This window comes from Oncorhynchus nerka, linkage group LG15, assembly GCF_034236695.1.
Source record: "Oncorhynchus nerka isolate Pitt River linkage group LG15, Oner_Uvic_2.0, whole genome shotgun sequence".
Classification (NCBI taxonomy): domain Eukaryota; kingdom Metazoa; phylum Chordata; class Actinopteri; order Salmoniformes; family Salmonidae; genus Oncorhynchus; species Oncorhynchus nerka.
Genome location: NC_088410.1, coordinates 54,477,341 through 54,493,409, shown reverse-complemented (window position 1 = coordinate 54,493,409; position 16,069 = coordinate 54,477,341). Strand labels below are relative to the sequence as shown.

The 16,069-nt window shown below is 38.3% G+C and overlaps 2 protein-coding genes and 1 long non-coding RNA gene across 5 annotated transcripts in view; all 3 read left to right on the top strand.

Annotated features, from left to right (window-relative positions):
• LOC115142707 (mucin-2-like) overlaps window positions 1-15,191 on the top strand; it is a 67,153-nt gene extending 51,962 nt beyond the window's left edge. The window contains exons 19-25 of the mRNA XM_065001689.1: window positions 87-105; window positions 11,823-11,854; window positions 11,965-12,068; window positions 12,324-12,352; window positions 12,464-12,530; window positions 12,967-13,007; window positions 13,152-15,191. Of these exons, the coding sequence (XP_064857761.1) occupies window positions 87-105; window positions 11,823-11,854; window positions 11,965-12,068; window positions 12,324-12,352; window positions 12,464-12,497 (218 nt within the window). The 3' untranslated portion in view covers window positions 12,498-12,530; window positions 12,967-13,007; window positions 13,152-15,191. The remainder of the gene's footprint in view (window positions 1-86; window positions 106-11,822; window positions 11,855-11,964; window positions 12,069-12,323; window positions 12,353-12,463; window positions 12,531-12,966; window positions 13,008-13,151) is intronic.
• Window positions 1,511-6,306, top strand: LOC115119568 (uncharacterized). 3 transcript variants are annotated; one of them, XM_065001720.1, is made up of 7 exons: window positions 1,511-1,557; window positions 1,800-4,416; window positions 4,779-4,805; window positions 4,887-4,937; window positions 5,126-5,437; window positions 6,001-6,111; window positions 6,222-6,306. In XM_065001720.1, exons 2-7 carry the CDS (start codon window positions 4,359-4,361, stop codon window positions 6,233-6,235), a joined length of 573 nt encoding a protein of 190 aa, XP_064857792.1. In that variant the 5' UTR covers window positions 1,511-1,557; window positions 1,800-4,358; the 3' UTR covers window positions 6,236-6,306. The 3 variants fall into 3 exon arrangements, with proteins under 3 accessions (XP_064857792.1, XP_064857790.1, XP_064857791.1); XM_065001718.1 differs by having other exon boundaries at window positions 6,001-6,298; XM_065001719.1 differs by lacking the exon at window positions 4,887-4,937 and having other exon boundaries at window positions 6,001-6,298.
• Window positions 7,327-11,685, top strand: LOC115123706 (uncharacterized). The gene is made up of 4 exons (XR_010458800.1): window positions 7,327-7,337; window positions 7,566-7,613; window positions 7,920-7,949; window positions 8,706-11,685. It is a non-coding gene; the product is annotated as an uncharacterized LOC115123706 (long non-coding RNA).
• Window positions 15,192-16,069: the final 878 nt, after the last annotated feature.

The window sequence follows — 16,069 nt, the reverse complement described above, 5'->3', positions numbered from 1 at the left end:
ATCATTTCAACATTTACTCATTTTGATCATATTGTATAGGTTAGACTATATTCAATTTAATTCATTTAACCGCATTTGTTTTTCAGAGAAAACCAATTCTCTGAGGTAAGAATTCCCTTGTGAATATGATGCAGATTGTATCAACCTTTAGTTCTGTATTGTCCATGATGAGATGTTCTTACCACAACCTTCTTATATACTTTTATGTTGTACAGACCTACATCCAGACAGGATGATCACAGACAATGTATGTTCCAAAACAAAATACATCAAACATACACACACATACAACTTACAGAACTATATACACGCATGTACAAACACTGTAATCCCATTTTCATTGTGTTTCTGTTGTAGATGATTTGGTGTCTATGGGAGCGGTGAGCAGCGGAGTCATGGTGATTATTCTACATTACAGTGGAATCTGTACACATGTACCCCTCTGACAGAGGAGGCTGGTGGGATGAGTTATAGACGGACAGGCTCATTGTAAAGGCTGGAATGGAATTAATGGGACGGAGTCAAACACATTGAAACTACATGTTTGACTCCATTCCATTAATTCCATTTCAACAATTACAATGAGCCCGTCCTCCTATAACTCCTCTCACCAGCATCCTCTGCCCTCTGACTGTCTGATCTGAGGATCAAGACCTTAAAGTTACATTAGTAGTGCTTCAACATATGAATGTTCAAAGTATCAAACTAAAAGCTGTATTTATATGGTAATATTTATAATTACCATATAAAGATGGATTTATTATTGATTTGTATTTGTATTTATTACCAAATACGATGTTCTTCACCAAGAAATAATTTCTTAATACATTAATTCACGTTAAACCTTGTAAATGTGTTCCTAAGTAGGTACAGAGTTTAGTCGTATAAACTATTTTTGATTGCATTGGACATGTGTAGACCTCAGAATGACACAAATCCGACAAATACTTCCTGTGATACAAAGGAGGGTGCCGTTCATGTCACGAGTTAGAGAATAGAATAGACAGACAGTTTTTAGACTGGAGGATAAAAAGTCTCTATTTTCTCTCTCATCTTCTCCCTCTTTCTCCACTACAGGTGGATTCAGGAGATGCTGGAATCGATTCTCAGATCACTTCTGTACTGTCCACGTTCATGCCCTGAGGTTTGTCCCTCAGATCTCCGGACCATCTGCAAGTGCACAGCTGCTGTACATGCTTAAACTTTGGGCCTAACATTATCAACCTTATCAAAACGCATATATAACACTTAATACAGAAATGAATGTGTCAGAGCATCAGCAGCGTGAGAATAGAGCTGTAGATCTGCAGGGGGGTTTGAGACATGGGGAGAAGTGTGAAATTACATCAAGCCTTGTTACTTGCACTTCTGTTTGGCTGTTACTAATGGAATAGGGCAAACTCGACTAAGTAACACACATGACATGTAATATACACATGATCCCACCTCAAACACACACTCATACATACATACACAACCTCTTACTCATGGAATTGTCTCTCTCTGTGATGTGCAGGTCCTGTTGATGTGGATTCACAGGCATTTGCAAATAAACATGTAAGTACAGCACAAATGTCCTATTCATTGTATTATATTATATTGTTATATTATTATAATTATATATAGCATTGTTTTCACAGGCAGACTGACTCGAGGATAAAAGTATCTCTCTTTCTCTCACTGTGTTTTGACTTTCAGTTTAAGATTGGTCTTACATCCTCATAAAATACCCCTTATGAATTACATTTACTGTACTGTAGATTCAAAGCCCTAAACTGAATCTGTTTTTTTTTCTCTAGTCTGATACGTACCACGTATACAGCTCAATCCCCGACAGACCAGCAACCTCAGCCCAGCCGGATGGGTTGTACAGTCTGCATACACACTGAAACTACACCTCTGGCTTTCTGTATCTGTCTCACACATCTCACACAAATACATTCTTTCTCACACGACATCCTTTATTATCACTCATCCAGTTACTGTAAATAAGTTGGTTAACAGGTAATATTTCTACTGTATTACACATGGACAACTGATTTCTGTTACATGTCTATCCATAATATCTGTTACTGTGTTAATATTTCTATTTTGGGGATTTTGGAGGGGTCCGGGGCATACTCCCCTTTGAGCATTTTTCTTATTTCTTCTCCCTAGTAAAGGCTAAATCTACTGTATTTAAGTATATTATGTTGACTGTTTGATACCTTCTTCCATAACAGTTGGATACAATTAATTTCCTATTGGGCAAAACATAATCCAAAACACAACCAAAACAAACTGCAAATGTATACAAACTCAAGTTTGTTGAGTCACAAGCTTGATGCATTTATTGGGTGCAAAGAATATAGGACCAAAATACATCATGCTTGACTACTTTAATACACTATAAATTAATTTGTCCAAATACTTATGACTTCTTGAATTGGGGGGACTATATACATAAAGTGTTTTTTTTCTAAATTGTAAAACATACAATACCTTCAGAAAGTATTCACACCCCTTGACTTTTTCCAAATGTTGTTATGTTACAGCCTGAATTTAAAATGTATGAAATGTAGATGTTTTTATGTCCCTGGCCTACACACAATACCACATAATGTCAAAGTGGAATTATGTAAAAGAAAAAAGAAAAAAAAGTGTCAATAAGTATTCAAATACTTTGTTATGGAAATCCAAAATAAGTTGAATAATACATTGCATGGACTCACTCTGTGTGCAATAATAGTGTTTAACATGATTTTTAATGACTACCTCATCTCTGTACCCCACACATACAATTATCTGTAAAGTCGGTCAGTCGCGTAGTGAATTTCAAGCACAGATTCAACCAAAAAAAACAGGGAGGTTGTCTAATGTCTCACAAAGAAGGAAACTATTATAAAGTACTATAAAATACTTTTAAAAAAAGCAGACATTGAATATCCCTTTGAGCAAGGTGAAGTTATTAATTACACATTGGATGGTGTATCAATATACCCACTCACAACAAAGATACTGCCATCATTCCTAACTTAGTTGCCGGAGAGGAAAAAACCCACTCAGAGATTTCACTATGAGGCCAATGGTGACTTTAAAACAGTTACAGAGTTTAATGGCTGTGATAGGAGAAAAGTGAGGATGGATCAACAACATTGTAGTTAATCTACCAAACTAACCTAAATGACGGAGTGAAAAGAAGGAAACTTCTACCTGTTTACAGCAAAGGAACTAAAGTAAAACTGCAAAAACTGTGGCAAAGCAATTCACTTTTTGTCCTGAATACAAAATGTTATGTTTGGGGCAAATAGGATACAACACATTACTGAGTACCATTCTCCATATTTTCATGCACAGTGGTGGCTGCATCTTGTTATGGGTATACTTGTAATCATTAAGGGACTGGGGAGATTTTCAGGATAGAAAATACATATAATGGAGCTAAACACAGGCAAAGTACTAGAGGAAAACCTGGTCGAGTCTGCTTTCCACCAGACACTAGGAGATGAATTCACCTTTCAGCAGGATAATAACCTAAAACACAAGGCTAAATATACACTGGAGTTGCTTACCAAGAATACAGTGAATGTTCCTGAGTGGCAGAGTTACAGTTTTGACTGGAATCTACTTGAAAATCTATGGCAAGACCTGAAAATGGTTGTCTAGCAATGATCAACAACCAATTGGACAGAGCTTGAAGAAATTTGATAAGAATAATGGGCGAATGTTGCACAATCCAGGTGTTGAAAGCTCTTAGAGACTTAGAGACGCAGAAAGACTCACAGCTGTAATCGCTGCCAAAGGTGCTAATACAAAGTATTGACTCAGTGGTGTAAAGACTTATCTAAATGAAATATTTCTGTATTTCATTTTCAGAAATGTAGCAAAAAATTACAAAAAACAAGTTTTCACTTTGTCATAATGGGGTATTGTGTGTAGATTGGTGAGATTGTTTATTTATTTAGTACATTTTGAATTCAGGCTGTAACAAAACATAATGTGTGATAAGTCAAGGGGTTTGAGTACTTTATGAAAATACCCTCAAATAAAGGGGAAATTCTGTACTGTCGCCTTATATAAAACATTGTATCTTAAATCTAAAATACTGGAGTATAGAGCCATATATACATTTTTTTAGCTTCACTGTCCAAATGCATATGGAGGGGAGTGTATGACCGATAAATGATTCTGATTGTTCAGATACCCTTACCCCTGCAACATTAGCTCACACTTGCTGTATGAGACTTGTGTTAAGGTTTCTGCTCCTTGTGGTTTTGTAGTGAACAAGCTCCATATCTACTTCCCTATTTAAACAATCCTCTGACTCAGTCACACACCTTACTGTGAAGTCAGACTAACAGTATGTAGCTGTCTGACAAATGGCATTGTTCATCCCTGATATGGCTGGTCATCTGTTCTTGGTCATCCTCCTTTTTGGTGAGTTATTTCTACATTTCTACAGTTTCATCATCTGTTTGTTCTACAGGATATTCCTCTTCTTCTCTCCCCTCTTTTTGTCTTTTACTTTTTACTCTTTTACTTTAGGAACTCTTGATATTTCTGAATCTCATGGCTATGATGAGTGTCTTGTATCTTATTCCATTAATCATCTTATTTATTTATTTCTCTCTATCATTATTTTACAATTTGTTCAGATAAGAATGACTACTGCTTGATCCCCATTAATGCATTACAGTAGATTACGCTACTTTACCAACTTGTGTGAAGTGTTCAGGTGTCTCCTGTTAAAACATAATTTTTGAAAGACAGAGGATGATAATCTATTTGATCATTTCTAGATACGTTCCAATCCATCAAAGCCCAAGGTCAGTATCATTATTATGAGTTTTTAGTTACCCAGTAAAAATATTATAATAATCATGGTATGAGATGTTTTTTCACAATAGAGACTCACTATCCATCGATGCACAGTCATCCTGCGCCTATCACTATTCTTGGTAAAATAGTATTATTAATATGAATACACTGATCTGATTGGCTCACTGTAATGAGATTGGAATATGTAATGTCATGCTAACATATACAGACTATTTAGTTCTTACTCTTTTCGTTATCTGGTACAGAAAGAGGTGTGTATTCTCATTAACCTACAGTATGGACAGTTATTGATGTGTTCTCCTCACAGGTAAACTGCAGAAACCAGACATTAGTGTCAATGACGAATCTTCTCATGACATCACTATTGCCTGTGTACTTCCTGAGTCTGTCAGTGATGGTCATAGCTGTAACCTGTACACTGGAGACCAGCCTCAGGCCTACAAAGAGGCTTGGGTGAGGAGATTTAACGCAGCATCATCCAAACTATTCTGTACCTTCAGTGTTACTAAGAATGATCTGTTCAGGCATCTGCAGTTGGAGAGAGATGTGAGCTGTGACTATAGAGTGAACACAGGATCACACTCTCTGTCTCCCCGCAGTGATAAATACATAATTACAGGTAAGATACTTACATAAACAAATACAGAAATATGTATTATATGTACATTTTTTAAGTGCAGACTTATTAGTGTGGGCAAAAACTGGTTGAATAAACGTTGTTTATACGTCTTTTCAACAAAAAATAGTTTCCCCTTCTGATGACACTAAATCAACGTGGAAAATGTATTGGATTTGCCAAAATCATTTTGGGAATGTTGGTCTTTTTATCACCCAACTTGAACCTAAATCCAATGATATGGATGAAATGTTGTTGATTTCACTTTGAATTCACATAAGTTGACAACTCAATCAAAACTAGGTGTGGAACTGATGTCTGTGCTCATTGGGCAAATGCTTAATTTATTGCTAAGTTATTTTGAACAAATCATTTAATTTTAATTCATGTTTTTAAATCACAGCCCAAGTGAATTCAAAATAGTTATACAAATCATTAGTCCATGTCATGTTTATGACCATCATGATTTGAACTTGTATTGTTAAATACTAAAGGCTCTTTGGTACATTTTTATATGCTGAATAGTGTGCCTTGTACTTCATTAAGTTGTTGTCCTCTCCCAACAGGTCAGAAACCAAATATTACAGTCAGTCTGAATGAGAACTTCATCATCACCTGTTTAATTCCTGGCTCTGTCAGTAATGACACCACCTGTAACCTGTATGTTGGAGAGAAGAGTAAGTGTCTCATAAGAGCACACATCAGGGAGAAGAAACACAAAGATTCCAAATGCTGGTTCTGTCAATTCTCTGTGGATGAGAATGATCTGATCAATTGTCTACATAAGGCATAAGGAAGTAAGCTGTGACTACAGAGTGAGCTCAGGACCAAACTCTCTCTCACCACGCAGTGATGGGTACAGCTTTACAGGTGAGTCATTATCTATACAGTAAGAATCTATCAATGCAACAGGTCTTCATGATCTGACTACCCTTTGATTAGTTTAATATGACTATATTAATTCTGACCCCCCCCCACTAACTCAATCACTCACTCATTTTTGATCTCTCTTTTTTTTGTGTGTGTAATTTTTTTTTTTTAACCTTTAGGCAAGTCAGTTAAGAACAAACAAATTCTTATTGTCAATGACGGCCTAGGAACAGTGGGTTAACTGCCTGTTCAGGGGCATAACGACAGATTTGTACCTTGTCAGCTCGGGGATTTGAACCTGCAACATTCCGGTTACTAGTCCAACGCTCTAACCACTAGGCTATCCTGCCGCTCTTTGGAGCATAGCACTTTGACATATGGATCTCCACACTGTCTTAATCTGGGCCAGATCCCAGGCTGATCTGGTGTTGAGTCCCAGGATGAGAAGTTTAATTTCTTTGTTGAACTGGTTCAGCGTTTAGATTGTATCTATGCTCTGTTGTGCTTCAGCTGTTAGATACATGGTGACCTTATTCTAGGAAGCTGTCAACAACAATCAACATCTTATCTGTCCTGAAAGACTTGATCACTTTATGAACTGGTCTTATCATCTCTATAATGAGGAGAAATATAATCTACCAGGGCAGGAAGCAATCTGTCCGTAGTGATTTTATAGTCCTACTTTTCCCACTTTGAAAAGACAAGTCATGAAGGTATTTCAAAAGGACAACAACCACCTGAATAAAATACTAATTTCATTCATATGTGTTTTCTCAATGGGTTTGACTCCAGGTCCTAGATCTACTTTGCCTCCCAGCACGACAGTGAGTCCTACAGAAGGTGTGTTGGCCCTCTAAATTACCATCTCTGCAAATACCAATTATACAGTCAATGGTTTAGATTACAGGCCTGTAAAATTAAGTTAACAACATTTTAATGTAACACCTTATTCTTGTGTAATCATATTGCTTCCCTCTAGTTTCGACTGTTACTTCTACTTTGACCCGAGACACCACAGTGACACCAACTACCAGTAAGTAGATCCACTAATTTTAACTTACATGTATATTTTTGATTACAATAATTCACTAAAGCTCCATCCGATTTATGAATTGACCCATGCTTGTAATTTCAGATTTGTGTACTTTTAGTCCATCTGATTTGTAGAAAATGTGTAGTATCCTTCTCTCTTTCTGCTTATTGAATGACCTTAGATACTAAATTAATTTACATTTGTTCTTGTGTAATCTCCTCTCACCAGGTTTGACCTCTCCTTTGACCCCCAGCACGGCAGTGAATCCTTCATCAGGTGTGTTGGTCATCTTTCTCTAGTTAGCAGATAGGACCTAAACAAATAGACTAGCTTTATTTTAGCCAGGTTTTTACTCACTGATTAAAAAAATATGTTGATATTTCACTAATTAAATCAACCCATTTAGATACCTTTATTTTTGTATAATCAGATCCAATGACTTTGCTTTGCACTGGGTTCGACTTCTAGTTCTACTTTGACAACTGACACCCCAAAGAGTCCACATGATTTTAGTTTAGTAGTGTAATAAGTTGTGTTGTGTGTTAACTGTTATTAAACAGTATCTCTCTTGCATGTGCCCAGGAGGTCAACGCTCCACAGAAAGCGTTCTGGGTAAGCATCCATCTCTAGCTGACTACCTGTCTTTTCTCAGACAAATTTACAAGCTTACAATAAAACATATTCTATATTATTCTCAGAAAATGTTGTCCCCCAACTCCCTTACCATGTAGGTCCATTGCTTGTTCAAGAGGTGCTGATATCTGATAGTTTTGGTTAATACATCCCATACCTCAATTGTATTTACCCGAGCTTTGTTTATCATGGCCGCTGATCGCTCTATACGAACAATATCTTGAAAATATGATAACCATGTTTGAGGCAAGAGGATTGTAGGGGTAATCCACTAAGGATAACTTTTTTTGCTGCTGTTAACGCCCAGTTTAGGTTGTGCCCCAATCTCTGCATTTCACAGTTCCATACTAGAGTGACACCCAATGTAGAGCATTTAACAGACAGCAGGCAATCATAAGTGGCAGAGACCATTCTAGAAGTTAATGAAGGGAATAACCATGTAAGCATTATTTGGGATGTTAACGGGGCATCCCATGGTACACCATAAACTTTTAAGGTTCTGGGTTTTAACAATAATATGCCAGATTATGAAATTGTGAATCTTTCTACTGACTGAGTTGTGTTGTTCTCTAACAGAAATAACAAATACCTTTCTATTTGTGTAATCAGGGTTCCTAACCAATTGTGCTATTCTGGGTGTTTTTTGTGACCTGTTTTTTACATAATGTTTCTGCCACTGTCTCTTATGACCGAAATGAGCTTCTGGACATCAGATTTTTTCTTAATGAATTGAAGGAGAAAGATTTACGTCATTTCACGGACCAGGCCCAAAGCCCCGTCATTCACATGAAGAGTAGACGACCGATACAGGGGCCACAGATCCTGATGCTTGGTGAGAATTCGTCTGCAAGTGGATAATCCTGCTTTACCATCCGTATCTTATGTTTCACCGAGTCATGGCTGAACGAGGACATGGATCATATACAGTTGGCTGGGTTTTCTGTGCATCGGCAAGACAGAACAATAAACCTCCAGTAAGATGGTGGTCTGTGTCTATTTGTCAATAACAACTGGTGCGCAATCTCTAATATTAAGGAAGTCTAGAGGTTTTGCTCGCCTGAGGTAGATTATGTCATGACAAGCTGTAGACCACACTATTTACCAAGAGAGATCATCTATATTTTTCGTAGCTGTCTATTTACCACCACTAACCGATGCAGGCATTAAGCAAACAAGAGAATGCTAATCCAGAAACGGTGCTCCTAGTGGCTGGGGACTTTTCCCATTTCTACCAGCATGTCAAATGTGCAACCAGAGGAAAGAAATCTCTAGACCACCTTTATTCCACACACAGAGATGTGAACAAATCACTCCCTCGCCCTTCATTTGGCAAATCTGACCATTATTCTATCCTCCTGATTCCTGCTAACAAGCAAAAAAAAAAAACTCAATCAGGATTTACCAGTGACTCGCTCCATACGGAAGTGGTCAGATGACACGCATGCTAAGCTACAGGACTGTTTTTCTAGCACAGACTGGAATATGTTTTGGGATTCATCTGATGGCATTGTGAAGTATACCACATCAATCAATTCAATTCAATTCAATTCAAGGGCTTTATTGGCATGGGAAACATGTGTTAACATTGCCAAAGCAAGTGAGGTAGACAACATACAAAGTGAATATATATAAAGTGAAAAACAACAAAAATTAACAGTAAACATTACACATACAGAAGTTTCAAAACAGTAAAGACATTACAAATGTCATATTATATATATATACAATGTACAAATAGTTAAAGGACACAAGATAAAATGAATAAGCATAAATATGGGTTGTATTTACAATGGTGTTTGTTCTTCACTGGTTGCCCTTTTCTTGTGGCAACAGGTCACAACAGGTGACAGGTCAATCACCGACTTCAACTGATTGTACATATGCCAACCAGAAGCCATGGATTACAGGCAACATCCGCACTGAGCAAAAAGCTAGAGCTGCCGCTTTCAAGGAGCGGGACACTAATCCGGATGCTTATAAGAAATCCCGCTATGCCCTCCGACGAACCACCAAACAGGCAAAGCATTAATACAGGGCTAAGATTGAATCCAACTACACTGGCTCTGATGCTCGTCGGATAAAGCAGGCTTGCAAACAATTCTTCTACGGATTACAAAGGGAAATCCAACTGTGAGCTGCCCAGTGACGAAGGCCTACCAAACGAGCTAAATCCCTTCTATGCTTTCTTCAAGGCAAGCAACACTGAACCATGCATGAGATTGCCAGCTGTTTCGGACAACTGTGAGATCACGCTCTCCATAGCTGATGTGAGTAAGACCTTTAAACAGGTCAACATTCACAAGGCTGCAGGGCCAGACGGATTTCCAGGACGCATACTGAGAACATGCACTGACCAACTGGCAAGTGTCTTCACTGACATTTTCAACCTCTCCCTGACCGAGTCTGTAATAACAACATGTTCAAGCAGACCACCATAGTCCCTGTGCCCAAGAATGCCAAGGTAATCTGCGAAATCACAATGGTGACAATGATGAGACAGCCTATAGGGAGGAGGTCAGAGACCTGTCAGTGTGATGCCAAGACAACAAGCGCTTCCTCAGCACCCCCCCCTCCATTCACATCGACAGGGCTGTAGTGGAGCGGGTTCGAGAGCTTCAACTTTCTTGGTGTCCACATCACTAACAAACTATCATGGTCCAAACACAGCAAGACAGTCGTGAAGAAGGCATGTCAATGCCTGTCCCCTCTCAGGAGACCAAAAAGATTTGGCATGGGTCCTCAGATCCTCAAAAAGTTATACAGCTGCACCATAGAGAGCATCCTGACTGATTGATCACCGCTTGGTTTGGCAACTTCTCGGCATCCGACCGCAGAGGTTAGAGCGTACGGCCCAGTACATCACTTGGGACAAGATTCCTGCCATCCAGGACATCTATACCAGGCGGGGTCAGAGGAAGGCCCTTAAAATTGTCAAAGACTCCAGCCACCCAAATCATGAACTGTTCTCTCTGCTACTGCATGGCAAGTGGTACTGGATTGCCAAGTCCAGGTCCAAAAGGCTCCTTAACAGCTTCTACCCCCAAGCTATAAGACTGCTGAAGAGTTAATGAAATGGCTAACCAGACTATTTGCATTGACCTCCTTTTTTATTCTGCTGCTACTCTTTGTTTATTACCTATAAATAGTCACTTTACACCTTCCTACATATACATATTACCTGAATGTCCTCCTTTATATTGCCTCGCTATTGTTATTTTATTGTGTTGCTTTTTAAAACGTTTTGGGATTTTTAATTATTGAGTTATTTATTTAAAAATTTAACAAAGGTAGCACATATTTTCTTACATTAAAAAAAATGCATTGTTGATAGTAAGTGTTTCATGGTAAGGTTGTATTGTAACACCTGTTGTATTCGACGCATGTGCATAACGATGGTCATTATTGCCAAACAGTTCAATTTTTCTTTCATCAGACAAGAGGATATTTCTCCAAAAGTATGATCTTTGTCCCCATGTGCAGTTGCAAACCATAGTCTGGCTTTTTTATGACGTTATTGGAGCAATGGCTTCTTCCTTGCTGAGCTGATATGTCGATATAGGACTCATTTTACTGTGGATATAGATACAAATCATTTGCAAACATTTTCCTTCTCATATTAATGTAAGTGCCTTTGACATGGGTTAATCTTTCAACTCCTTTTGGTGATATTGTGTAGTGTAGGCTATATTCAATATCATTAATTTAGCCTAATTTGTTTTTCAGAGAAAACCAATTCTCTGAGGTAAGAATTCCCTTGTGAATATGATGCAGATTGTATCAACCTTTAGTTCTGTATTGTCCATGATGAGATGTTCTTACCACAACCTTCTTATATACTTTTATGTTGTACAGATCTACAGCCAGACAGGATGATCACAGACAATGTAATTTCCAAACAAAATACATCAAACACTGCACACACTACTAACACAACTACACACATGCATGTACAAACACGTATCCTAATTTAATTTTAATTTTGTTTCTGTTGTAGGTGATTTGGTGATGGGAGCTATGAGCAGTGCAGGCATGTTGGATTCAAGGGATGCTGGGATCTATTCTCTCATCACCTCTGTACCGTCCACGTTTTGCACTCAGGTGAGTTTGTAACAGAATGTCTTCTGTCCCTGTCTTCCTGACCTGGGATGTGAATTTGTGACCCTCAGCACAATAACACTTAATCATTCAATGCCTACCATACAAACTTACATTTTTAGTCAGAGCATCTTGAAAGCGTGAGAACAGAGCTGTAAGTCTGTGGTTTGAGTCAGGAGGAGAAGTGTGAAGTGACATCAAGCACCCCCCTCCCCACAACCTCTTACTTGTGGCTTTGTCTCTCTCTGTGAGATGCAGGTCCTGTGCAGCAATCTGCAAATGAAGATGTAAGTACAGCAACAATAATAGCTTTGGATATAGATACAAACTTCTATCAGACAGTCTGACAGACAGTCTGAGGGATAATAAGGATCTTTCTCTCTCTCTCTTTCGTCCAGGCTGATTCAGAGAATGCAGGGGTCTACAGCCTGATCACTTCTGTACCATCCACATCTGTACCATTAGGTTTGTCTATTTAACTCTGTCCCAATGTTTCATAACATGTCAGGCTTTTTATAGGACTCAAAGTTGTTTAGGCTTGTTTGTTGGTCTGAGGTAGGTATATCAGTAAGCATGTATGTGTATAAGTTATACATAAGATAATGTGTTAGAGCATGAGAATAGAGCTGTATGTCTACAGGATGGTTTGAGTCAGGAGGAGAAGTGTGAAAGGACATTAAGTATAGCAAAGTGACATGCAACCACACACTCACTCACTCACTCACTCACTTACTCACTCACTCACTCACTCACTCACTCACTCACTCACTCACTCACTCACTCACTCACTCACTCACTCACTCACTCACTCACTCACTCACTCACTCACTCACTCACTCACTCACTCACTCACTCACTCACTCACTCACTCACTCACTCAGGATCCCTCTGTGTTGTACAGGTCCTTTTGAAGAAAATGGAAAGTCATCTGAAAACGACAAAGTAAGTTCAGAATCACCCACTGTGTTTAGTGAATGTGAACGGCTCTCAGTTTCAGATTGATGTTACATCCTTTTAAATTACATTACATTTACATTACTGTAGAATTAAAGGACTGAATTTATACTGTTTGTTTATTTTCTCTAGTCTGATATGTACCATGTATACAGCTCAATCCCCGACAGACCAGCAACCTCAGCCCAGCCGGATGGGTTTTACAGTCTTCTACAGACACACTGAAACTACACCACTGGCTCTCTGTTTGTCTCACAGAAAAGTGGTTTCTTTCAGGGTGTCCTTTATTTATCACACATCATGTTACTTTAAATAAGTAGCTAAAACATCTACTACAGTGCCGTTTCTGTTTATAAGCGACATACAGTAAGTAGCCGCTAGAGCCCCCTCCCCCCTCCAAAAACAACCGTAGGATAGTAGAATACACAACGTGCAGTTTCGAAATGTGGTTCTACATCAGAAGTTTTTCTCTTGTTATGTCAGTCACTGACAGTCACTCAATAAATCCCATGACAGCTAAGATTTTGTAGATTGCTAGGCCCAGTTAGTCTCGCCAGCTATCTAAGCCTTGTGGTAATGGCCGAATTACTGCCCAGGGGCCCTGACCTCCAGGGGGCCCCCAATAATTTTGTTAGTCACTCTCACTCAGATATCAAATTAACATGGCATAAGTCATGGCAAATGTTTAGAATTGCAGTAAATTAGCTTTAAAACCGAATGTTATTATTTCAACGACAATGGCATACTGTGTTGAATTGCAGGACATTAAGTTCTCTCCGCCCCATGGCAAAATGAGTAGAATTGCAGGACATTAACTTTAAAGCTCCAAATGTTTCTCTTCGCCGCCATGAGCGGGGCCACTAAAATGTTTTATCGGTGAGGTGGGCAAATCTCGCTTAGGGCCCTCAAAATGCTTGGAACTGCCGTAATTTACTGTATCACACATGGAAACCTGGATTGTGTTACATGCCTATCCATAATATCTGTTAATATGTTAGTATTTTTATTTGGGGATTTTGGAGGTGTCCGGGGCATACTCCCCTTTAAATATTTTAAAATATTTTTAAGTAAATGCCCAAATAAATATACATGTATTTATATATATTCTGTCATCTGTGTGATACCTCCTTCCATAACGGTTTGATAAAATTTACTTAATAAAATATATTTGTGATCAAAATCGATAGATACAGACAATTAAAAATCAATAAATATATAACATATTCACACAATGCAAAAAACAGGTAAATAGGAAATTAAGATAAATTCATTGAAATTAAGTCATTAAGATCCAAAGTGGTATTGATAAGACATTTTTCTTGGTGAAATTAATCTTGTGTTTAAATATGATTATAATATAAGCCCCCCCCCCCGAAAAAAAACTGGGGAAAAAGTCTAATGTTAATTTAACAATTTTTGCGCCAAAATTTATCAACCCAAAAGCCCAATCTTATAGCAAAAGTATTGATATTGATATTTCCCACATACTTTGTTACAAGCTACAAAATATAACATTTTGGTTTTAAAAATGTTTACATTGTTGGTAAAACTGAAAAATATAGATGACCTAAATGCTATTCAAATCTCCAAATTTCTCCATGTTTACTTGTTATCTTCCAAGTTCCCAGATTAATTTAAATTTACTCAGCACATCAGTCGCTCCTACAATGTGCAGTGTTGTAGACACATTCTAGCCTTTTAGTCCAATGACTGCGGAGTGGTTAAGATGTAAATGGTGTGAGAACACAACTTCATTACATTACATCGATGCACACTTGAGCCCAGCGGTCAGGGTGGTCGATTATGCTATGGGGGATGGCTTTGTTTGTTGAAAAGGGGTGGCTCCCCCCTCCCCTCCCATATACACTGTACACACTGTGCATAGATCTTTCTATTGTGTTATTGACTGTACGTTTGTTTATGTGTAACTGTGTTTTTGTTTTTGTTGCACTGCTTTGCTTTATCTTGGCCAGGTCGCAGTTGTAAATGAGAACTTGTTCTCAACTGGCCTACCTAGTTAAATAAAGGTGAAATAAAATAAAATAAAAAAGAAATCCCTCTTCAATGACACCTTTAAGTTAGTAAATACAAATCCTATGTTTTTTGCTCCATTTTAAATGTTCTCTTCTATAAAACCAAAAAGTAAGAAGAATAAATTGAATACAACCATTCCCTCATCTTTGTTAGTATTTTACATGATTTGATTTTGATCTTGATTATTCAAGATAATGCAAAAAATATGTACTGTTGTAAACGTCACATTTTCTGGCCAGTGGTAAAGATCAAGGTGCTATTTTACTTATTTTACTTAGGTGCTTTTTTACTTATTAGTCCCCCCCCCCCGATTAATCTACACATAATGACAAACCAAAAACAGTTTTTTAGACAAACTGAACATTACATTTAAAAAAGTATTCAGCCCCATTACTCAGTACTTTTCTGAAGCACCTTTGGCAGCAATTACAGCCTCAAGTCTTCTTGGGTATGATGCTACAAGCTTGGCACACCTGTATTTGGGGAGTTTCTCCCATTCTTTCCAGAACGTCTCATGCTCTGTTAGGCTGGATGGGGAGCATCGCTGCACAGCTATTATCAGATCTCTCCAGAGATGTTTGATCGGGTTCAAGTCCGGGTTCTGGCTGGGCCGCTCAAGGACATTCAGAGACTTGTCCCAAAGCCACTCCTGCCCTGTCTTGGCTGTGTGCTTAAGGTCCTTATCCTAGTGGAAGGTAAACCTTCGCCCCAGTCTGAGGTCCTGAGTACTCTGTAGGAGGTTTTCGTCAATAATCTCTCTGTACTTTGCTCTGTTCATCTTTCCCTCGATCCTGACTAGTGTCCCAGTCCCTGCTGCTGAAAAACATCCCCACGGCATGATGTTGCCACCACCATGCTTCACCATAGGTATTGTGCAAGGTCTCCTCCAGACGTGATGCTTGGCATTCATGCCAAAGACTTCAATCTTGGGTTCATCAGACCAGAGAATCTTGTTTCTCAAATCAAATAAAATCAAATAAAATAAATTTTTATTTGTCACATACACATGGTTAGCA